General features: G+C 63.1%; 1 protein-coding gene across 1 annotated transcript in view; it reads right to left on the minus strand.

Annotated features, from left to right (window-relative positions):
- The window catches only part of IGSF9B (immunoglobulin superfamily member 9B), a 41,533-nt gene extending 17,614 nt beyond the window's left edge, over positions 1-23,919 (minus strand). The window contains exons 1-12 of the mRNA XM_060104662.1: positions 23,856-23,919; positions 14,656-14,853; positions 13,143-13,289; positions 8,043-8,194; positions 7,677-7,794; positions 6,504-6,645; positions 6,091-6,236; positions 3,814-3,956; positions 3,390-3,530; positions 3,189-3,305; positions 2,810-2,960; positions 1,898-2,009 (exon numbers count right to left, since the gene is read on the minus strand). Coding sequence (XP_059960645.1) covers positions 1,898-2,009; positions 2,810-2,960; positions 3,189-3,305; positions 3,390-3,530; positions 3,814-3,956; positions 6,091-6,236; positions 6,504-6,645; positions 7,677-7,794; positions 8,043-8,194; positions 13,143-13,289; positions 14,656-14,853; positions 23,856-23,919 — 1,631 coding nt within the window. The remainder of the gene's footprint in view (positions 1-1,897; positions 2,010-2,809; positions 2,961-3,188; positions 3,306-3,389; positions 3,531-3,813; positions 3,957-6,090; positions 6,237-6,503; positions 6,646-7,676; positions 7,795-8,042; positions 8,195-13,142; positions 13,290-14,655; positions 14,854-23,855) is intronic.
- Between the last annotated feature and the right edge of the window lie 362 nt (positions 23,920-24,281).

A 24,281-nucleotide genomic window follows, 5' to 3' on the forward strand; every position in this document is an offset into this window, starting at 1 on the left:
GGTCCCCAGCCACTACTGGTGCCTATTCTATGAAAAGGGACCCTTGGCGACTGACGCTCGAGATACTGGTCAAATTACCAATTGCATTCTGGGAGAATCTCACCCTGGTCAGAGCCCTAAGAGTGGCGCAGCCCTGGGAGTGAGGACACTGGGGACAAGGCAGGTACCAAAGTGGGAAAGTGGGGATGAGCAGGACCAGGGGGAGGCCGGGTGCCCTTGGCCACCCGGCCTCCCGGGGACAGCCAAACGGGACCTGCGTGACCCCGAGGGCTCCATCTGTCCAAGCAGGCTTGAGTCACTGAGGAGGAGCTGGGCACAGGACAAAAATGCCCAGTGCTTCCCCACAATGGGGACCAGGACCCACCCCTAAGGCTTTCTGGGTTAGAAGTCACCAAGGCAGGCCGCGCTGTGGCTACAGAACACTGGAACCGGGGGTGAGGGTCGACCCTTGCTCTGCAGCCCATTTGACTCCCTGCCAGCCATGAAGCCAGCACCCAGGCACAGTGCCCGGCGCCCCCACGGGGAGGACACATCGTCCCTTGGGATTGGCCGCACAATCCCTCAGCAGCCTGAGGGCCCCCGCGGAGGCCAGGCCCCTGCAGGCCAAGGGCTCACGGCTCACAGCTCAAGCCTCTGCCCAGGAATCGGAGCGGAGGCAGCCGAAAGCACAGCAAAGAGAAACCAGCGCGGGAAGGAGGCCTCCCCAGCCCCGTGACCGCCCTTCCCCCGCCGGCACCACAGCAGGCAGCAGAGTGACAAAGCGAAGCAGAGCCCAGGCAGCGGGGGAACCAGTCCATGCCCAGACCTTCAGCTCGGGCCTCCCCAAAGGCGGCCACGCGCCCTGCCCTGGCCACGCAGCCGCCTGGCAGCGTCCCGCCTGCCCTGGGGAACAGGTGGGGATGGGAGGGGGCTCCGTTTCAACTCCAAGCCCCCCAAGCTCACCACCTAGGTCCAGTTGGCATCCAGAGCTCAGAACGCCTAGGTAATCAGAGTCTGGGAAGCAGGCCAGGTCCCTCTTACTCCCTGCTGCTGAGAAGTACACAGAGGACTCTCCCTCAATCTCCAGGCGCCCCCAACTATGCTTCCTCCTCCTGCCCCCCCACCCGGTCCCGACCTGGTGAGCCTGGCTGGGGCTACACACCCAGATGAGACAGGTCTGGAAAGGAGGAGGTGAGGGCTCACCCTCCCCACTCGAGGATGTCACCCATGATGCAGGTGGCCAGTGCTTGGCTCAGGATAGGGATGTGGAGAGAGAAAATCCTGAGGGGAGGGGTGGACCTCAGCCGAGGCCTCTCTTCCCAGTTTTTCTACACCTCTTGTCTTCAGCCTGCTTCATGCATTAAGATGTCTGTGTACCCCGAGGTTTGGGAAAGATCTCAAATCTCTGCACTTCACTAAGTGAATGTATAACCAGGTACAAAGACGACAGACACACAGTCCTAGAGAGAAAATGCACATGTGCAGAAAAGGCCAGGAAGGTGAGCGCCACTTCACACTGGTTTCTGGAACCACTGGTGCAGGGCCAGAGTAAAAGTTAGATCTATGCTGTGGCTGGCTGTCTTATGATGCCCTTGAACATCAGGAGTCTCTTCTGGGCTCCAGAGAACAGAGCAAGCTGGAGGAGCGAGCCAAGGACAGGGAGGGGCCGCGAGGCCAGCTGGGGACGCGCAGCACAGGGGGACGGACCATCCAGGCCCCAGCCCCGTCGTCATCCCAGACACCCCACCCCCTGGAGCCTGGTCACCGGGCAACACACCCCACCGTCCGGAGGGAGGTAGGGCAGGTGGAGAGCCACACCCTTCTCATAACCTGCCCCCTGACCCCAGGGACTGAGGTGGCGGGGGTGGGGGATAAGCAGAGAGCAAGGCGTGCGGGGGTGACTCACAGAGGTCCGTACCAAACAGAGAATGTCTGCTCAAATCCTCCATCGTAGCCTGGCTCCCAAGACACGTTGGCAGTTGTCATGGAGACCTGGACCCGGACACTGCCCGGGGCATGGGGGCTGGTGCCTGCAGGCGAAGCAGACACCTCAGGTGGGAGGAACTGAGCCCACGCAGCCGGGCTGTGACCTCGTGCACCTGGCAAAAGCTGTGCCCCGGGGGAGAGATGGGGACAAGGACGCTCCGGGGAGCTGCACCCAGCCCTGCTGGGTCATGGGGCTGGAGGGGGAAAACCGTCCCGCACGCAGGCTTGTCCTTCCAGCAGGAGATGCGTGAGCATCAGGAATAAGGGCCGGAGGGAAACCAGCCCCTGGTCATCAGCCACGACCAGGCCTGGGCTCATCTGCAGAGCATGGAAGTGCTGCCGACGGCCACAGGCAAAGCCCAAAGGCCCCCGTCCCACACAGCTCTCTGGCCTGAGACCCAAACACCAACGTGAGAGCCGCCCACCAGCCCGGCACGGCAGTCAACACCTCCGGCAGGAGCCTGAGTCCCGGGCCCACCACTCAGTGCAGTGACGCCAGGCAGGGCGTGCCACCCAAACCAGCCTTGGTCTCCATGAGCGAGCGTGGGGGGAACACCAGCTCCCACCTCACACACGTGTGTGATGAGGCCCCACTAGGTGCTGAGCCTAAAGCTGGTGGTAAATGCTCAAAAAGCACTGGCTGTTGCTACAACTGTGGCTGTCTGTCCCCAAAGGGGCAGGGAAAACGTGCAGGCCGAGGTCCTGGCGACAAGGTCTCAGGCAGAGGAAGTGGGCACACGTGCGCGGAGCCCCAGGTAAGAGGACACCTGTTCCAGGCCCAGCCCGGACCCGGGGGCAGACAGCCCCGCACCCACAGCCCGGCCCGCCTTCCCACGCCCCATACCGATGACAGTCAGGTGGGTGCTGGCAGTGATGCTGGTGACCACATTGGTGGCAGTGCACTCCCACTCTCCGTGGTCCTCCTTACTCAGGGCACGGAACTGCAGGCTCCCGCTGGGCAGGGCATTGTGCTTGCTTCTGCTGGGCTTCCCTACCTTGGCCAAACACAGGGGCGGGAGGAGGGGCAGGGAAGAAGAGAAGCCACCAACACTCAGGGGTCCAGGAAGGACGGGCGACACCGGGCCCCAGCCCGCAGCCCTCCCTACCCCCCACCCCCGCACCAGGAGTCACCGTTGCTACTCAGCCCCCGCCCCGTCGGAACAGCGCCGTTCCCAGGCCGTGCCCCTACCGCGCTCCCCGGGAGCCCCGGAGCCCAGAGGTACCTTCCTCCACGTGATGACAGGGAAGGGGTCCCCGGCGGCAGCGCAGGGGATGAGCAGCTCCCGGCCGGCCTCTTGCCTGTACTCCCAGCCTGGTAGCACCGTAAAGTACGGGGGGTCCTAGGAGAGCGCGGCGAGGCTGTGATGTCGGGCATTTCAGGCGCCCACCGCCCGCACGGAGGCGGCCCGCAGCCCCGGCCTCACCTTCAGGACGAGCCTCGCGGGGGAAGACTGGCCCATGGTCCCCAGGGTGTTGTAAGGCACACAGGTGTAAGTGCCAAGAGCCTCCTCTGTGGCCTCCTCGATTCGGATGGAGCCGTCCTCCATCAGGGTCCAGCCCAGGTTCTGCTGGGGCACAGACAGCGCAGGGGAGCTGGGGTCAGGAGCCGGTGCTCGGCCCGGGCCCCTCAGCCGGACCTGAGCCGCTCCTCCGTGCACAGGCTGCGGGAGCGGGGGCGTCTCGCGATGCGAGAACGGCCAGGCCCTGCTGGACTCGGCCCACGGGAAATGGCTCTTTGCTCTCCCAAAATCCTGGGGGGAGGGGAAGGGCCCTGGCGGGAACCAGATCCCCAGAGGTAGCACCTCAGGGCTGGGGGCCTCCCGCGACCGGCACATGGCCCTCCGGCACCTTCTCAACCTGCAGGGGGCGGCCGTCCTTGTTCCACTTGACCACGGTGGCCGGTGGCTCTGCGTCCACGGGGCAGCGGATGTAGCCGTGAATTCCCACAGGCACATAGATCACGGGGGGCATGTTGAGGACGCGGGCTGGGTCTGCAGGGCCGGGGGTGTGGGGAGGGAAGCAGAGGTGAGAAGGCGGGGCGGGGGGGGCGAGCCACCCCGCAGCCTAGGGCCCCCCACTCGGCGCAGTGCCAGGTCGGCCCAGCGGGGACCACGAGATGGTAAAGCCCACCCCCCGGGCTGACCGCCCAGAGGCCACAGCAACCGTCCTGTGTGTCCAGCCCTGCATCCTGAAGGACACCCGTGTGAATGCATGGAGGCACCGCTGCTCCTGCCCGCCTGCAGCTCCCCCCAGACACCTCCGCCCGGAGACGCGACAGCCGCCGGGACTCATAGGACAGCAGCGTCCCTCCCAAGTCTCTGCGGGACCCCAAGCCCTTCCTCGCCCCACGTCCTCTGCGGACGGCGACCAGGGGCGGAACCACAAGGCTGCTTTTCTGCTCTGCCTTGGTTTCCCATCTGTGCAGGTGGGGTGCAGAGTCAGCCACGGAGCCGCTGGAAGTTTCTCGGGAGAGCAGGAGCAGCAGTCCTGTGACGTGGGTGAGTCATCCCCTCCGAGGCTCCCCAGGTTCTCCCCGAGGGCCATGGAGGAGAAGGATCCAGAACTCCCCGGGAGGCGGTGGGGATGAATGGGCGGCTCTGTTAGCGTCTGGAGCCCTTCAGAGAAGAGCATTACATAAATACCAGGCCGAAATATATATTTAGACATAGCTTCCTACTTTTGTATGGTAGATTTTTTTTTCTCCTCCAAGGTTTTCAAAGGGTTTATGAATGGGAAATACTCTGAACACTGCTTTTTAGCAGAAATAAAGATCCTTGTCTCACCCACCTGAAAACCTCACCCCCCAGGTTCTCTTTGAAGGCAGGAAAGAGGTAAAAAACGACAAGTGGGAGTGGGTGATGGTGCCAGAGGGAGACAGGGAAACGCTCCCCTCAGCAGACACGGCCACAGCCTGGAGGACGGGAGCCTTGGTCCTGGTGGATCATCGTCCTTTGGAGACCACCCCTGCTGGCCCTCCCCCCTCCGCCATTGCCCGCTCCGTGCCCGGGTGACACAGGCAGAGGGGTTCCGCTCCACAAGGAGCCTGCCCTGCCCTTGGCACCTTCACAGCCTGGGCACACAGGAAGGAACTCATCAAAGCTTTTTCTCTCCTGGGTGGGACAGGCCTGCGGTTCTGGGTCACACAGCTTTCCTTAGGCCTCACAGCTCTTAGGAACTCGGGGCTCATAAGACAGCAGCTGAGAGTCGTCCTCGGCTGTGGACAGCAGAGAGGAAGCCTCTGCCCCCACCAGCAGCATCACTACGTGAGGGAGTGAGGTCGGGACTCGGGGGGCCCACCACCGGGCCCATGCTCAGCCCATCTCCTGGGGTCACCAGCTGTTCTAATGTCCTCAGCTCAGATGCCACCTCTGGGCCACACCTCTCCAGATGGTCATACTCTCGCCCGCCCCTCCGTGCTGTGGGAGGGAGTGGTTCTTGCACATGAGCCCTTGTGTGATGGACAGCCTGTCACCCACCATGTCAAGAGGGGCCTTTATTGTCAAAGTGACAGAGTCATCCTCCAATCAGGAGGAAGAGATTAGCCCTCGGCACTCATCCTCTCCCCCACTCGAGACCAGCAAGCTGAATGATGCTGCACAGAAGCCCTCGGTCGTTCCGGCCCAAGAGCAGCCCCTTCCCCTGGGTCTCAGGCAGCCCTGGAAGGCGCGGTAGGGAAGCCGCCAGGGGCCCGGTGCTGGGGAAGCAGATTAGTCGCCCCAGAGAGGGTCTGTCCCCCTTGCCCACCCAGCAGGGGAGCAGAGAGCGGCAGGAGAGCTACCCCACTGGGTCTGAGCTACATGCCCTCAGATACTGAGAAAAAAACACCTCGTTCAAGGTGCGGACAGAGGAGCTGGCCAGCACCGGCATGAGGACAGTGTCCAGAAGGCCCGCCTGTCCCTAAGCCCAACCGGGGCGAGGCTGACGGAATGCATTAGTGGACACGGGCGGCCGTGCGGCCTGGAGAAGAGCCTGGCGGGGGCTCGATTCACCTCCGCTGACCAGCCCGGGTCAGGCCGCCTCCCGCGCTGTCCCGTCCCCGCCTCGGCCCCTCCTCCGCCCACATTGCCGCCACGCAGCCCTCCAGCCCCCCGTGTGGCCAGCGTGGCCTGAGCCTGCCCCACTCACACTGCACGGTCAGGTACGCCGAGGCCGAGGGCGAGCGTCCCAGGCTGTTGCTGGGGACGCAGGTATACTTCCCCGCGTCCTCAGGCTTCACCCGGAAGATGATCAGGGTCCCGTCGATCAGGATCCGCACCCTCAGCTTCAGATCGCTGCAGGGACACAGAACACAGGACACAATGGCAGGGGGGTGGGGGCAGGCGTCTTCCATTCAACGCTGGGACAACATGCCAGCGAGTCCTCCACACGGCTGAGGAGGGGGCAGGCGCCCTCTGCACACACACTGGCCTCAGCATGAGGGACACGCGGACCGGATGCCCCCAACCCCTGCCAGCTCCCAGAGCCCAAGGGCAGCCCCTGCTCGGAAGCTTCACCCTGAGGGGGCCTGGCTGGGCCCCAAGGGAAGGGCGGGCACTCACTTCTGGAAGTAGACATTCTCGTCCTGCCAGTACCAGGTGTAGGTAAGGTTGCCGGGATAGGCCTCTGCCCGGCAGGTGAGCAGAGCATCCTGGGATATGTTGACAGTGATGTTCTCAGGAGGGGAGACGATGAAGGGAGGTCCTGGGGGGACAGGAACAAGCATGACCTCTCCTGGCGGGGGTGGGGTGGCGGGGGCCACAGCACTGGGCTCCCAGGAGGCTCCGACCCTCAGGAAGGGGCACCCCAAGCCCTGGGAAGGACAGCGGGGAAGGCACTGGTCCAGGAGCTGGCAGCGCAACCAAGCAGTTGTCATGGAGACGCATCCAGCTGCTGCCTGTGCTCAGGTTCTTCCTCTCCCTGCAGGTCCCAGGGATGCAAGGGGTCCGGAGGTGTGGCCGTGTGCTCCCAGCCCGCTGTAGACGCCCGCCCCATGCACAGCCCCTCTGTAAACCCGGCTTCCGAGCAGCCAGCTAACCCCTACACAGGCGTGCGCGCACACGCACACGCACACACACACACACACCCCACACCCCACACCCCCCCCTGCAAGGAGAAAGGAACCGCCTTGCCTCTAGAGGAGTAAGAGGCTGCGGGCTGACCGGATGAGGGTGGCGGGCGGGTCGGGGAAGGGGAGGAGAGGGGTGGAGCTCCAGCAGCCCTGGTGGTGCGCACCTTCCAGACAGGCCTGAGTCGCAGAAGCAGCGCGCAGCCGCCACCCCACCCCTCGAGCAGGACGGAGGCCGCCCCCTCTGGGGGCTTCGGGGCCCCAGGCAAGGCAGGCCGGCACCTCAGGTGCTGACCCCACAGACACCAGCCCCACCAAACACCCTCCATGTTATGTAACCCTCTGGGGTTGGACGGAATTCCTATCTTTATTGACTGATGCCATCATCAGAGGGTGGAAGCCTGAGAGAGGGCTCCTCCCCCGGGGAAGGAGGAGGCCCAGCGGGACGCCTTCTGGACATTCAGAGAAAGCAGAAACCCACTCGGCATGGCGCCTCCCGCCACCTCACGGGAGGGCCGCCGCAGGCCACCAAGGAGCCCCACGATATGGAGAGGAGCTCCCACCACCCCCAGCTGAGCCACGCATGCCCTGGGAAGAACCCCCCAAGCTCAGTGGGGCCGGAACTCCCTGCCAGAGGCCCAGGGCGTAGAGGCCAGATCGCTCTCACCTTGGACGAGCAGGTGGGTGGTGTGGATGGCCTCTCCCTGGATGCTGTACGCGCGGCAGGTGTAGGCACCTCTGTCCTCCCGACTGACCGACATCACCGTCAGGCTGCCGTCACTCACCTGGGGCCGAGGAGAGTCGGGCTCAGCTCCCAGCCCTGGGCCCGCCAACTCCATCCAGGTGGACGTGGCCTGGGGCCCATGCACCTGGGGACACGGAAGCAGGCTTCTCCCTCCGAGGACACGGGTGCCTGCCGCTCCGCCTGCCGCCTCCAGCCCCGCCTGCGCCTCCGCAAGCGTGAACTGTCACGGGGATGGAGGCGCAGGGCAAGGAGAGGTGGGTGCAGCGGCCGCAGCAGACCCACACTCACCTGGTACTTGCCGTTGGCGCCTAGCAGCATCTCCTCCTTCAGCCAGGTGACAATGGGCTTAGGGTTCCCAAAAGCTGTGCAGGTCATGGTGACACTGCTGCCCTCCTTGGCCTCGATGTACTGGGGGGGCGTTTCGGTAAAGGTGGGGGGAGCTGCAAGAGACCCAAGGCGCGGGGTGGGGTCAGCCAGCGGCCCTGAACACAGCGAGGGCCCTGCGCTGGGCCACCCCACGAGGCTGGCGCCCTCCAGGAGGTGGAAGGTGATACAGGTGACAGGCCCCGCCTTGTGGCGGGGGGCCTGGAGCTCAGAGTCAGTGTGGCTGGGCCCCAAGTCTCAACTTTCCCCGTTGCATACACCTAATTCCCAATAAAGGGCTGTTTGTCCAGTACCCCCAGGCGCCCCATGCTCAGCACCAGGGATGCGGCAATAAACGAGGCTCCCGTCACCCCACGATCATCCAGACACCCCTCCTTCTGTAGCCCCAGCCCAGCCAGGCCCACAGTTCTGGGACATTTGCCGTCTGAGCCCTGTCAGGCCTAGCACGGATCACAAGCCAGGTGACAAAGAATCACCCAGGCTCTGCAGCGACAATCCCCCACCTTCCCCGCAGCTGCCTTGGGGACCAGGCAGGACAGCCCAGTCCACGGGCTACTCACTTCCGAAGTCTCCAAGGCTGTGCCACCCTGTCCCCCAGCACCTGCCTCGGGCTTCTGACTAAAATCCCGTCGGTACGAATAACACACTCTGTCTCGCCTGTCTGAGCTGCCTGTGGAAGCCACCCGATCAGCCCCAACTCCCGGCCGAACATTCAGAGCCTTCTGGAGGTGGGGGCAGATGACACCAGCCTAGGGTCCACAGCACCGGGCTCGAGGCTCCAAGTTTAAGTCCAGCCGCCACTCGCTCTGGAGCCCGGGGCTCTACCTAAACCCCAGTTTACCACGAGACCAGTGGCAGGAATGAGCGAGGTAAAGTCCGTGAAAGGAGCTGGTAAAACGTAAACACGTGAAACGGGGCTCATTCGGTCACCACCGTCATCACCGTCGGCCGCCCAGGGCTCCTGAGGCCCCGACGAGACGCTGTGAGAGGGGTCTCCTCGGAGGCTGCCCTGCCCCAGGCCCAGGACACGCCGGGGGTCGCGGCCACCCACCACCTGCCACCAGCCTCACCTCCTGTTGCACACCCCTCAACTCTGCTCTGACACAGCAGCCTTCCCGTCTTCCTACACGTGCCAAGGACTTCCATTCCTGGGGGCTCTGCGTCGGCCATCCCCCCTCCTGGGCTGTACCCACATCTCACCCTTTCGGTGCCTGCTGGCCTCTGCCTCGCCTGGTCAGCCGGTCTAGGAAAGCACCTGCTGCATTCCTGTCTCCTCAGACTGTTGAAAGCACTTACGACCAAGTCTCCTGAGAGCAGAGATTTCCAAGAATCCCACTATGTGCCCAGCTTTTAGCGCAGTTCCTGGCATGTAGTAGAGTCTCAACAAACATTGGTTGAACAGATGGATGAATGCAATGAAAGAGCCACACACCTGCACGCATGCGCACACACACACACAACAGACCAACACAAATGCAAACACAAAACCGAAGACAAGACCATGGCGAGACGGCTTTCTTCGACGATCTCCCCACCCCTCCGCTGAGCGTGGCCGCAAAGGGGGCACAGGAGTGAGGACTGGGTGACCAGGAAGCAGGCTTCATCACGCACGACACATCCTTGAGAAGGTCCATCCTCACCCAACGTCTAATACACCAAAAGTGATGGTAAAACTCATTCCAAGTCCTTGCAGAGGGAACCTGGCATCCGAACCCCAGGCCCCTCCTGGCCTAGCCGTGCGCTTAACCCAGCAGAGCCCTCCCGCCACGCCTACCCTTGAATTCCAGCTCACACAGCCGTGGCCTCTGTTACCTCTGTGTCACACTTAAAGAAAAGATAATATGGTAAATTGCATCCTGAAGTGACAAATTAATTACTAATTACATAATCACTTTACTATTTAGGTGCTAATCAGGAAAGCACTTTGAACAATTTCGAGTTTTCCGGAAAATAATGGTTTGACTCCCGATTATTTACTCGATTAGGTGTGAGCTTACCAGCTGCATTTCTAGGCTTAATTCTTTTTCACAAATGCCCTATAATTAATCGTGCACGTTAGAAATAGGCTGGCCCCTCCTCCAAGCAATTCATCGACCTAAAGCAAGGTCTGACTCTGGCTTTCCAGGTATTTTATAAGCAATAAAAAAATAATTGGGCTTGTTTCCTCCCAACTGGTCTTCGAGAAAACACAGAAGGAGAATAAGACAATCTGTGATTCTAATTTTTCATTTTCCAAAGGTGATCCCAGTCAGAAATGCCTAACATTAAATATTCTAGTTTGGAAGCAACGCAACGTGGGTGCTCCAAACGCTTTCCTTCGATAATGGAAGTATTTACGTGGGAAGGAACCTCAGAATGCAGGAGGAAGAAAGGGTGAGATCGCTTACGTTGGGAGGTGCCTGTGGTGTCCACCCTTTGAGAGGGAGGCCCCTGGTGAGGGAAAGCATCCGATGATGAGCCCCAGTGCTAAAGCCTGACCCTTCCGGACGAACAACCTGCCAGGTTGCCTAAATGCGCCAGCTCTCCTTCCTCTGGGCCTCCAGGCATACTGTTCCCTCCGCCCTGGAACACCCTTCCTGCCTCCTGCCCCCGCACTTGGCAGACTCCTCCTCCCCGAAGGGTCTCTGCCCAGGGCTCATTGCCTCAGAGAAGCCCTCCATCCCTCACGCTCCCAAAGCCCATACTGCAATTCTCTCTGGACCTGACTGCCTCCTGACGTGTCCTTCAGAGCTGGGTCTGGGTCACACCCACTGCGTTTCCCCATAGCCTGCCAAGTGGATGTTCAGAAACGTGTGTTGAATGGGTGATCGTGGGTGTATTCCTGAGGGCTCTCCGACCACCACAGGCCACCTCTCCCAACCTGAGGCGCCTCCTGTGCTACCCGACTTCATCTTTTTCTCCCTTAAGGAGGAGGATAACCAGCATCCTGCACACAATGACCCCGCGCAGCCAACCCTCCAGGCGCGGTGCCAGACATCTTCGCCCACAGCGTTTCCCTTAATCTTCACAATAGCCCTACAAACAGGCTCTGTTCTTGGAAACACAAAAGGGAAGCTCAGAGAAGTGACATGGGTGCCAGGGATCAGACAGCTAACGCAGTGGATGCGTGAAATAAACCGAGTCTCATCGGGCCGCGTTCCGTGCCGGTCCATCCGAGCAATGAGGAATTCCCAGCCATGAACTCCCCCTGGTGCAGACAGAGCCCGAGCTCTAACAGGACACACGACTCTGGACGAAGCTCTGCGTCCCGGCTCGGAGTGTCTGCGCATGCCTGCTTCTCTGTTCACTGGACCGGACCCAGCAGTGATGTGAGGGGAGGAGGTGGGGCTGCAGGAGGCGTCGGCCCGCCTCGGGAAAGGGCACAAGAAAGCAAGCAGCGTGGGGCTCTTGGCTCGGTGCTCGTCAGGGATGCTGTCAGCAGCAGGTTTACCTTCCTAATTATGTTCTGCTTGGGCTAATATTAAGCCGAGTTTTCATTCTGGGCACATACAACAGCTGGCATCGAAAAGGGATGACTCAAAAACTCGCGGGTGGTGGGGACAGCCCAACCAAGATTTATATAAGCCTCCAATTGGTCTCTGGGGACTGACCAGCAGGAGCACCTGCATCCAGGGGCTCAGGCAGCCTGGACCACTGACCCAGGGCCACCGTCCCTAAGTTCGCTTTCCAGAGACCAGTGCTCTGGCTAAAATACTCTGTTCTTCCAGGGCCCTGGATGGGTTTTCAAGGCGGAAGGAGCACGGCCTGACATGACCCCACAAGGCAGGGACCCTCGAGGCTCAGAGAAACTTGCAACCCAGGCAAGCGCCCATTGCTCTCTCCCGACCGCGGCACCCAGGGTCACAGACATCACACCCAGAAAGAGGCAAGCAGTGAGGGGTGCATCCAAAGCACACACACTGTGGACACCTCAATAACCAACGCAGCGTCTGCAACACGCGGCGGCTGAACACGTCGGCTCATAAACTGAAGCAAGAGTAACTGTATGGTCAGAAAAACAAATCAAAGGGCTTCCCTGGCGGCGCAGTGGTTGAGAGTCCGCCTGCCGATGCAGGGGACACGGGTTCGTGCCCCGGTCTGGGAGGATCCCACATGCTGCGGAGTGGCTGGGCCCGTGAGCCATGGCCGCTGAGCCTGCGCATCCGGAGCCTGTGCTCCGCAACGGGCGAGGCCACAACAGTGAGAGGCCCGCGTACCAAAAAAAAAAAAAAGAAAGAAAGAGAAAAGAAAAACAAATCAAAGCAAAAACCCTGCTCCCCTCCACCGTGGGGACCACTTCTCCTTCCACTTTCTCCCGGTTCCAGCGCCCCCTGGCTCCTCCGGAATGTCCCCTCCCAAGAGAGGGCTCCCAAGGGCACAGGGGACCCTCGGTGCAGGGGAACCCCGGAGCCCTGGGAAGCACGGCACAGCACGAGGCCCGTCACCCTTCACCTGGGCAGTAAGTACCCGCGGGCATCAGAAGGCGCCCTCCGGACCGGGACCAGCAGGACCCCCGCCCGGCCCTGGGTGTGCTCTGCTGCTGCGGATCATCCAGCGTAGAGACTAGCGCCCAACGGTTACTGAGGCGAATGGACTAAAGGAAGGCTGTAACGGGGAGATGCCCGGAGAGGATCTTCCTGCGGCTGCTCCCGAGTCCGTCCCGCAGATCCTCAACCCTACCGGTTTCGGATGCCGGTTTCCACCTCCCTGCGCTGGGCTCTGACGACCCCGCCGGCGGCAAGCGCCCTGGTGCCGGGAGCTGCCAGGCCTCTGCGCCCACGGCCCCCAGGGGCTCCAGGACGAACCAGGGGGCCTGGGGCCCCCAGCCCGGGGGCGCGCAAAGGAAGCGCACACGAACGCACCACATATGCAAGCTCACTCGCACGCACGCACGCTCACACGCCTGCGCGCACTCATGCAAGCACGCACCACGCACGTCTGCCTGCTCACTCGCACGCACGCACACACTCTCATGCCTGCACGCAGAAACGCACCACGCACAGGCCCGCGCGCGCACGCACGCACCGTGGACGGTGAGGTGCACCCAGCTGCCGTTGTGGAAGGTGTCGTACTGCTGGTCCAGCAGGAGCACCTTGCACTCGTACCAGCCCTGGTCCTCGGCGCGCACCTGCTCCAGCCGCAGGGACGCCTTGTCGTGGAGGCTCGCGCGGCCTGTGGAAAGGGGACAAAGTGGGTCAGGGCCGCGCAGAGCACCCTTGTGACCCCAGCCCGCCGCCGGGCAGGCCCAGAGCAGGGCGGCCCCGAGAGCCCCAGCCTCGCTGCCCGCCAGCTGCACCGACAAAGCCTCAGTTCCCTGCAACTTCCTGTTCTCTTGGGGCCGAGGAAAGGCAGAAGGGATACGGAGCTGGCGGGAAGGGGGCCAGAGAGCCAGAAGAGGAGGAGCGGGACCCCGCCCCAGCAGGTCCCTGTGGCTGCCACGCCCAGCACCCCTATGGTGGGCAGAGAAGAGGCCGCTGGGGACAGGGTGCCGGCGTCCCCTCCTAGTCCTGTCATGGAGGCCAGAGAGCAGAGCGTTCATCCAGCCAGAGCCCAGATTCCAAGTCTGGCCGCAGGGCCTGTAGCCCGAGAATGAGGAGCGGCTGGCAGGCGAGCAAAGACCCGAGCCGCCCTCCCTAACTCCGTTCCCTTCCCCAGAGCAGCCCTCGGGGTCCCCCCTCCGCTCACTCCCCACGACCTCCTATGCTTTCCTCCTTGTCTCCTCGGTGATGGCAATCTGCCTACAAACCAGACAGTCAAAACCAACCAGGGCCGGAGAGATACAGACACAGAAGGACAGAAAGAAAAACAGAAGCTGAGAAAAAGGCAGTGCGGACCTCAGAAATCAGAGGTAACGATAAAAGCTGTGTCCCGCCAGTTTCCTCTCTTCCTTTAAACCCCAACGCACGCGCATGCGTACACACACAAGCCCACGTGCAACCCTCGCACAGGCACACACGCCCCTCACTCACACCGCCCCACGCCCTCCTCCCTGGCGGGCAGGCCCTGACAGTGACTCAGTGAGGCCACCGCTGGCAGGAGTAATTGCAGAGCAAGACGGCATTGGGGCCAGGAGGAGGGAGGCCGGAGGACGAGGCAGCGAGTGGAGCAGGCGCCCAGACACTTCCTCACACTCAGGACGGGATGAAGCCCCAACTTCAGAGCCAGAGGGAGGGAGTGGGCAAAGCCAGACAGAGCAAACCCCGCGGCCGCCATGGCTCTGACGCAGCTGCTGCTGCCGAGCCAGCCGCCCTCCCGCCGGCCTCCTCTCCCACGCATCGGGCTCCTGGCCTCCCTTCTCCTCCTCCGGCCTTGCCCCCTGCGGCCCAGCGGGGCTGTGCAGGAAGCTCTGTGTCTGCCCCACCTCCGTGTCCCTCTCCTCACACCACTTAATTAAAACCTACCAGAGTGCAAAGGATGGGAGGACAGAGACAGCGACTGGAAAACAGAGATAAGAAGCCCGTCGGAAAAGACAAGAGGCCACGAGACACAGGCAGGAGGGACGGTGCGGGGGCCCCGGAGCCAGGCGGGAAAGCCTTACCTGCATACTCAGGGTCCACGTGGGGCGGGTAGTAGCCAAACTTGATGAAGATGGGGATGGGCACCCCGAACTTGAACCACTCCACGACATAGGGCGGGGGCTGCCCCGTCACCGGGTGGACCACGTCGCATCGCAGGACCACGCTCTCGCCGGCCCTCGCGGTCACAAACTCGGGCTCCTCTCGCAGGCCGTGGGCACCTATTGGGACAGCCACACGGGGAGACAGGGAAGGAGGTGAAAGGAGATCCCGCCCGGCCCCCGCAGAGGCCACCCCTGCCCTGCCAACCCCAAAGAGCGGAGCCCGACCGCAACCTCCCCCATGACACCCCCGCCAACTCTGAGGAGCGTGGCCACTGAGAAGGTGGAGGGGCCTCGGCCCCTCTGTGGACACCGTGGCCTGGGCGCTGCAGCGGGTGAACATGGGACGTCTTCCTGCACCAGGATGCTTCCCACTGGAGCCTGGCAGGAGCTGCAGAGCCAGCCGTCCTCCCATGCCCCGCCCCCAGCTCAGCCTGATGTTCACAGCACAAAACAAGAGTGCTCCATGCAGGAGCGGGGAATCCCGAACAGGCTGAGCAGAGGCTGCTCACGGCATCACCAGAGGGAAAACCCCGGGGGCACGAGCTGGCCTTTCTGCCCCTCCTCCCTCTGAGGGGGCGGGAGGGGCCTCCAGGCCGCCCGTTTCCACGCCCCAAGCCTATCAGGCTGCGAAGCCCCAGACATCACCATTAAGACCGCAGGAGGCTAGGGACGCAGGAGGGGGGACCCTGAGGCTGCTAACCTCAGCCAGCTAAGGGGAACATCCCCACCTCCGGCAGAGGACGAGGCGCACGGCTGGACAGGGCTCAGCCACCCTCCCGAAAGGGACTGGAAGGGACGGGAGATGAGGCGGCAGAGGCTCCCCAGCAGCCGCACCCCCAGCCGCAGAGAGAAGCGGTTAACCCAGGCTCCGCCCCGAGGCCTGCAACGCCACCTCCAGCCCAAAGGCACCTTGTCCAGCTCCCTTCCAAGTGAAAGAGGCCCCTCCCGCTGCCTTCCCTCCAGTACCCACACCACCCCCCAGAGCCCAGCCCTTCCACCCCGCCCCTCCCCTCCAGTCCCGGCTGGGACCCTCCAGGCAGCACCAGGGACAGCAGCTGCTCCGCGGAGGCTCCCAGCCGGGGACGTCCAGGAGAGCAGCCCCTGTCCTCCGCGTGCCTCTGGGCCTGATTCTGACCACACCTCCCACCCCTGGCGGCTCCTGCCCCGCTCCTCTCGTCCGTCTCTCCTTCGTGTCTCTGTGTCTTTCTGACTCTCTGGCTGGCTCTGGCTCCTCCTCCAACGTCTGTCTCGCTGTGTCTCTGTCACTTTCTCTCTAGCTCCCCGCTACATGGGTGATTCTGTCTACCTGCCTGTCTCTCCCCACCTCCCCGTTTATATGTCTCTGTCAGCGCGTGTGTGTGTTGGAGGGGCCTGTGGGGTTCTGTTCGCCTGTGCCGGGGAAGGGGTTTTGCTTTTCCACTGCCCGGTCTCCGTGGTGCGCTCTGCCTCCATCTCTCTGGGTCTGTGTCTCTGTCTGTCTCTCCTTTTCGCCCTCCCGCTCCAGCTCCCTCTCCTCCTGCAAATTGCGGAAGGAGGAGGAGGCAACCCTTCCAGACGCTGATTGGCTACCGGTGACATCACTGTTTTCTAGAGAAAGAGCTAAGATCACAGAGTATTTTGGGGGCAGAGCAGACTGTTGCCCTCACCTGCCTGAGGCCCCAGCCGGTTTCCCAACCCTCCCAGCCCTGCTTTAGGTTAACTTTGAATTACAGCCCCTCAGGGAAAGCGCAGCAGGCACCCCACCCCCACCCCAGGGGCACCAGGTGGGGACAGAGCCCGCCTCGCAGCACCCGGGCACAAAGGCTGGTCCTGGACCCTGCAGGGATGGGCAAGGAGCAGGCCGCCTGAGCAAGCAGGGAAAGCAGCGCGTGTGCACGCGTGTGTGCGTGTGTGTACGTGTATGCGTGCACGTGTGAGTGTGTAGACTTTGGAGGAGAAGAAGAGAGGAAATACAGGAACCAGGGTAAGAGGGGGGGCTCCTCCCGGGGTCCGTCACCTGGGGGCCAGAGGGCTCCACGGAAGGGGCTCCTTCCCAGGCTCTGGCCCCAGCGCCTGGGGCAGGGGGCAGGGTCGCTTGCCCCCCTCTCACAGCAAAGGCTCTGGAGGCTCTGGCGGGGTGAGGGTCTGCATCTGGGCTGCCTCATTCTCACCGCACAGCAGCGAGGCAGCCTCTTCCACACCGGCCCCCCCCCAGCCTGGACTCAGGGCTACGCACCCACCCCACCAAGGCCCACTCGGGCCTCAGCCCCGCCTCCACGGTTCTTCCCGAGGACCCTTCCACCAGCGGCCGGCAGCTGGAGAGGACACGGTGAGGCCAGCAGTGCAGAGACGGGGAGCAAAGCCAAAAGAAACCCGCTTCCCAGGAAGAAGGCCGGGGCGGGGCGGGGGGGAGGCTCTGCCCCAGCTCCCACGCTCAGACCAGCCCTCCTGGCTTTCTGAGTCCTAAAATATTTATCAGCTTCCCTCATCTCCTCAACACACACCCACACCCACACACACACACACACACACACACACGCACAGCGTGTGCTCTCACTCCATCACCCACGAGCACTTCCCCCTCAGCCTGAGCCTTTCTGAGCCAAGCATGTCTAATAAAACACTTTCTCCAGAAAAGCTCACTGCAAAAAAAAAGTAAACATTGCTGGCAGCAGAGAAGGAAGAGGGGCTTGATGGAGGAGAGACATGATCTCAACCCTAGGAGGACACGACCCAAGTCGAAGAGTGAACGAGAGTCCAGGGGCAAGAATGGAGACAGATGGTCAGGGTGCGAACAGACAGAGACAGAGAGACAAACAGACAGAGAGAGCTCAGAGGCACACAGGACTCAGCCTGGGACACAGAGACACAGGCCTTCAGAGGACCCAGAGCCGAAGGGGGACAGAAGGGAGGCCGTTAGTCCGGGAGCAGCAGGCTGCTCACGGCTGGCTGGCTCAGAAGGGAGCAGGGAGGAGCGGGGAGGGGGAGACGGGGATGGGTGGTGACCTGAGGGGGAGGGCTGCAGGAGGGGGAGGACCCACACCCCTCCCCACCACAGAAGCCTGCAGCAGCCGAGGGACAAGGCCGCAAGCCTCAAAGGGACGCTGGCATCTGCTGGGTGAGCACCGCAGGGGTGGAACGTGTCCTGGATGCCACACACCCCTTTCCGAGAAGGCAGGACACAGCTGTACCCGGAGCAGCAGAGCGAATTTGCATCTCGGGGACACACCCTGGTGGGCAGAGAGGGCAACGGAGGACGCGGTGCCCCTGCGGTCTGGCTGACCTTTCCGAAAGCCCACTGGGGACAAACCGCCTGCTCTCTGGGCCAGGTGGTGCCCGGCGGGTAGCCGGGTCCAGGGCTGCCACTGGATCCCCTGTGAGCACAGGACCACGGGGCATCCAGGGCCTGGCACGCCGCCCCCCCCCCCAAGCTGGGGCTCTTCCACAGGCGGGGCTGGGGGAGGAGAGGTGCCAGGACCGGAAGGTCTGACGGCGGGGAGAGCCAGCCACCAGGCAAACCCGGCTTCCTCTAGGCCGCTCCTACATACCAGGCCCGTGCTGGGTCTCAGCGCTGGCCGACAGGCGTACTACCATCTCCATCTCACAGGTGAGCAGGCTGGGGGCCCCCTGGCTGGCTCAGCCGCCCGCCGGGCAGCAGGTCGGAGCAGGTTCCAGCTGCCATGTCTCCCCTTGGCCTGGCCACAGGCCCAGGGACCAAGGACGAAGGCCCCTCCCGCGCCGACCCAAGAAGCAGCCCCTCCCCTCCGCTGAGTCAGGCCAGCCCCTCCACACCACACACTCTGGACGGGTTCTCACAGCCAGAGCTCTGCAGCCCCGGACCCAAGCAGGATGGCGGGGTGCGCCTGGGTCAGAAGGCAGCTGCAGGCACTGGGCTGAGCCCCCCCCAACCTAGGACCCGGGAGCTCGGCTGGGTGTGGCGGCGGCGCCAGCCTCCTCCTCTGTGAGTACAAGTCCTCAGGGAGCCTCCCCTCCTCCACCCACCCCCCCACGCCCCCGTCCCCATCCACCTCGGGCACCAGGCTCCCAAACCACAGGCCTGTTGTCTAATAATACCAGCGCCAGCCACCACCTCCATCTGCCAGCCTAAAAATAATCCCTGCTGAGTCCAAAAAAGGCACAGCCCCCAACAGTCCCCCAGTCCCTCCTCCCTGACACACCAGGGGGTTCCAGGAGATTCCAGGGAGCTTGTGATCAGGCTCCCCGGGAACAGCACCCACCCCCTACCCGGGGGGTGGAGAGCCAGAGGCTTGCACGAGGAAAGCGGAGGACAGACATACCACCCAAAGCCAAGTGTGAGATGGAGGAATGGCTGTGTCCACGTCAGGCCACACCCTGGTTGTCCTTTCCAGAAGGCAGGTGGGCCAGAGGGCACCGGGACAGCCTGCCTCCGGCCGGGACCTCCACCCCGACCTGGGCAGATCCTCGGAGAGGTCCCCACCTTCTGCGGTCTCCCCAGTGCTGTCCTCACGGCCCTTCGGCCCCCACTCCCCATCAAACTCTCAGGGCCCAAGTCAAAGGTCAGTTGAGCCCAGCCTGGCCCTGGCTGGGAACCTTCCCATTTTCTCTCGAGGCCCTGGGGGAGGGGCAGGATCTGCAGGCCCCCTCCTCCGTGGGCGCCTCTCCACCCTAACCCTCCTGGCCCAGGCAGCCCGAGAGGCAGCAACGATGCTGTTAGCAGCCTTCATCTGCTCTGGGCTGGGTTGCATTTCCAAGAGCCTCTCCCCAGGAGCCACGGGCAGGAAGCAGTCAGCAATCCAACCGCCGCTCTGCCCCTGCAGCGCCTTCTCCATGGACAGAGCCAGCGACACCCACCCTGCCCGCCTGCCGGGCGGGTGCAGGCCTGGTCCAAGTGCCCGCGAGCCGGGAGAGCCCTCGGGTAAGGCGCCAGGTGGGCACGAGTAAGCGGGGATCGAAGCCCATGTCTGCTCATAGTGCAGCGTCAGCACTCTCTACTCAGCAGCCAGAAAACAGGACAGCGGCTCCCCTCGTAACGTGTGTGCAAGTTACCTGCCACAGCCTGTGGCCGGGCCTGGACCAGGAGGGAGCTCGGGGGCGGGGCGGGGTAGAGGGTCGGGCTGAGAGCAGCACCGAGTCCCCTCCCTTCCAGGAGGCCAGGCAGGCTGGCTGAGACCGCGCTCAGTCTGGCCCACGAGGAATTGCTCTCCGAAACCTTCATGGAGGCCCCGACTCTGCTCACCGGTCTTCTGCTTATTCACGCAAGAGAGAACAGAAAAGCAGGAAGATTCCTAAGAAAAATAGGTCAGCTGCCTCGGGCAGGCTGGGCTCCCCCCGATGGGCAGGGCCAGGCTACGAGCTGCCTGTGCGCCCGGCTCCCCAGGGACCCAGCCCCTTCTCCACCCAGGAGTCTGGGCTACTGAGCAGCCGAGGCCAGAGCCCACCTTACAAGACAGACCCGACTTCTGCGTCCCCGGGGCTCTGCCCGTGTGTGTCCCCACTGAAGCTTTCTCTCGGGGAGTTCAGGCATCCTTCGACCAGCCCCTGGGCTGAGCCTCCAACTTTGGGAGCTTCTGGGCTGCCCAGACTCAGGTGTGGAGCAGGGGGCAGGGAAAGTCAGGCGCCTGCTCCAAGTCTAGCCTTACTGCCACCCACGGCCATCAACACTCAGACGGGAGTGATGCCCCACCTCGTTCCTAGAGCCTCTGCATCGCCTGTCTGCTGCATTCACGTGCACATGCAAACACACAGCTGCACACACAGCGTGCACACACGCACATGTGCACGCACACACGCGCGCGTGTGCAGTCACCTCCAGCAGCTTGCACCAGTGACAGCTCTTTCCACAATTCAGACCCACTCTCACACAAGCTGCTTTACCCATCCTCGGGCGCAGACAGGAGAGAGCTGCTCAGAGCCCAGCCTGAGGAGGCATGGGACGTGCAGGGGGACAGGAAGCCTTTCAGAGAGAAGAGAGTTCGTCCCTCTCGGGCCTCACCCCCTCGCGCCCAGGTCCGCCCTCACTCCCTCAGCGCAGCAAGGCTGTGGCGGCCAGGCCGGAGGAAGGGAGATCTGAGGGAGGAGACCACAGGGCCAGGAGTTGACAGAGGGCAGCCAGAACAAGGCTGGATTCAGCACCTCCCGGTCAGGCAGCGTCTGCTCCTTGGGTCACCAGATCCCAGCTTTCTGTCTCAGAGCCTCAAACCTGAAACCACCGGCCCTGGGACCCGGCAGCTCCAGGTCCAGCACACGCCGATCTTGGGGCCAGCAGCTGAAAGCTGATTCTTCCCACACACCCCCTGCTCAACTTCTCCTGAGCACAGCCTGCCAGACACACCCCTGCCTCTAGCGTGTGTGCTGGGGACACACACACATGCCACTTGGCCACGTCCTGAGCCAAGTCCTGCTCAGCTGAGAGGCTGCCCGTGGGTCTCGCTAGCAGCCTCCAGGCCTGAACCTCCTCCCTCCCACCTTCCCTGCCAGAGGGAGGGAGGAGGGTCAGGGCCAGGCCAAGAGTACAGGGCACTGGTCCAGCTACCAGCAGGATCTGAGTCAGAACCCACTTTCTTTGGGGACACTAGTCATGCAGGATTTGTAGTCAACAGGAGGAGGTAGCCTTGGCGGTCAAGGCCCAGGTCCTCCCCCCAGGCTTGTTCAGTCTGGGATGCAGACTCCAACAGCCATCTTCCAGGCTCTTCTGCACACCCTCCCCAACCTCTCCACTGCCCCCCCGGACACACGTGACTCAAGCCCATCCCTCCCTCTGTCACAACCCTTTCGCCCCTCTGCTGGAGCAGCCCCTGCTCAGCCAAACCCTAAGGCTGGCACCGCAAAGTCCCTCCCCTCAGGAATCTCCCGGAAGTCACCTCTGCCAGTCGGAGAACAGCTGAGCTCACACGGCAGCATCTGAATGCTGGCAGTGTGCAGGCAGCAGCCTCACAGGCCCGTCTCCTGCCCCCGGAGGCTGTGCGTGATGAGCTGCTTGCCTCCTGGGCTCCCTGCATCCTTCCCACAAGGCTCTGGCCACTGACAAAACTCCAGTTTTACAGACCTTTCAAAGGATTTCCGAGCAGCCCTCCACATCTCCCCGGGCAAGGTCCGCCTGGGAAACCAAACTTGGTTCCCGACAGAGGCAGCACCTGAACTTCACCCCAAGGCATTCCCAGCCCCCAGTGCCCTGAATGGCTCCAGGGAAAGAAATTGAGAGGGGTGCCTGGAAGCCCCAGACAGTGAAACCATCACCATCATCATCATTTACTTACTTACTTACTGCAGAACCCTAATGTTCACAAAAACCCTACAAGCTCAGGCTGTTAACCCCCAATGAGGCAAGTGACAATCAGAGAAGCAAAGCAACGTGTCCAAGGTCACAGGCCAGCAAGTGGCCGAGCCGGACTTGAGTCCAGGTCCTGTAACTAGACCTAGGTCCTTCACCGCCACACGCAGAGCCCTTTTGGCTAAAAAGACCCCCAAGACCCACAGGGGTGGCAGGCAGGGGTTCATGTTCAGCCACCCCAGACAGAAGAAGGCAAAAGCTTCATAACCAACAACCTTCAATGCTGGGAAGTCCTTCCTTCTGTCTAGCCACCTTGTGTGCTGCTGTAATAAAGCCCATTTTCCTTTATTCTGTGCTTAAACTTGCAAAAAATCCATCCGCCTCCCCTGAAGTCTCATCCCCTGAAGTCTCAGGCTTGGAGGCTATTTCAGAGCCTCCCTTCGGAGTCTCTTTTATTCAAAGATCCCAGCACATCCTTTTGTGCTTTCAGCCACAGTCCCATAGCAGGAACATACCAAAAACTGGAGGGGAGGAAGCTGCGGGCATCGGAAGACTACAAGGGAATGGGGCGGGGGGGTGGCTAAGGCTGGAGACAGGTTCTCAAGCGCAGCTCGAACGACCTCACACCCCACTCCACGAGCTTCTGCGGTCACTCTGGCCTCAGTTTCCCCACGTGACAAAGGGAGAGTTTTAAAACCATCCAGGTCACACACCATTTAACAAAATCACCCTTCCCTTCGCCCTCCTCTGTTTGTATTCACACACCCGCAAACAGCACGGAGACCTATTCCATACCAGAAACTTTCCCAAATCACTTCCCCTCCCCCTACACAGCCCCAGACACGGTGAGGAGAGGACCCTCCTGCGCGAGCGCGGCCGGACGCGGGGTATCCCGCTGCGGGTCCTCCAGCTGCCGCCCACTCCCGGCGGTTCTCCCCGGAAGCCATCCCTCCCGGCCCTAGGAACCTGTCCGCAGCCGGGTCGTGTCTGCGCGCTGAGCACCATGAGCTCAGAGACCCGGCACCTCCAGGCTCCGCTCCTACTTCCATACAAGGGGCGAGAGCCGTGGTGTCACACAGAGGCGCGCAGGTGGCTCTGCCGTCTCCAGAGCACAAGCCCGCGCGCTCACGCGCGCATCACCCAACGCGCGGGCTTCCCTCTGGCCTCTTCCCAGCTCAGACCGGAAAAACGGAAAGAGGAAAACCTCCCTCCGCCCGGAGACGCGGCAGTGGGGACCCCCTTCCGCCGCCCTCGCCCCCGGCCAGCTGTGCCCGGCTGCGGCGCGCTCCCGGGGAACTTTTGCCCGGCCAGTCTCAGGTGCGGCGGAGCGGGGCGTGGGCAGGGCCAGCCGAAGACAGCCGCTCCTCGCAGCCGGCGAGGGACCCCGCGCGGAACCAACTCTTCTCCTCTCGCGGGGCTCCGTGCGCCCCGCCCTGCGAGGGGACCCGACCTCCAGCTGCCAAGGCGTGTGGTCCGGAAAGACGCGAGCCGGAGCCAAGCCCCACAGCGGCTCTCCTGCGGAGCGGTGGCGCTGCGCGGGGTCCAGCGTGCCGCAGCCGCCCGAGGACCCGCTAACTCCCCGGCGGCAGAGTTCAGAAAGCCGCCGCCTTCCCAGCGCTCGCGGCGGCAGCTGCGCCCGCGAAGGGCACCGGGCGCGGCACCCGCTGTGAAGCCCTGGGGCCAAGGGTGGCAAAGTAGACCGAAGCCCGAGACGTCCTCTCCCGACCGCCGGCAGCCCGGGCTCAGGCCCTTCCCGCCGGCCGCGGCCTCGGCCCCCGCCCTCCCCGCGGTGCTCGGAGCGCGCCCGCCGGGAGGGCGCGGGCTCGGCAGGAGGACGGAGCCGAGAGCGCCGGGAGGCGCAGGGGAGGGACGCTGCACTTCAACTCACCTTGAGCCGCAAGACCTCGGGCGCTGATCACACTTGCTATCAAAGTGGCCACATACCAAATCATAGTACTACCGCGCGCCAGCCAGGAGCCTCATCCTATCGCAAAGTGCCCCGCGCCGCCTACGCCCCGTGCCGGTGCTCCCGCGGCTCCTGCGGCTCTTGCAGCCCGGGCGGCCCGCTCCCCATCCCTCCACGGCTCCGCTCGGCTCGGCGCGTAGCCTCCCGCCCGGCGCAGCGGCACCTGCACTAGAGCCCGAGCGGAGCGCAGCCAGCGCCGAGGAGAAGCCCGGCCGCACCGCCCCAGGCCCGCCCCCGCCGTCCGCCCATTGGGCGCGGCTCGCGAACCCGGAGCCCGATTGGCTGGGACGCCTGCCCGTCGCGGCGAGGGGGGTGAGCCTATTCAAGGTGCGTTGACGTGTGGCCAGC

This window comes from Mesoplodon densirostris, chromosome 7 (assembly GCF_025265405.1).
Source record: "Mesoplodon densirostris isolate mMesDen1 chromosome 7, mMesDen1 primary haplotype, whole genome shotgun sequence".
Taxonomy (NCBI): domain Eukaryota; kingdom Metazoa; phylum Chordata; class Mammalia; order Artiodactyla; family Ziphiidae; genus Mesoplodon; species Mesoplodon densirostris.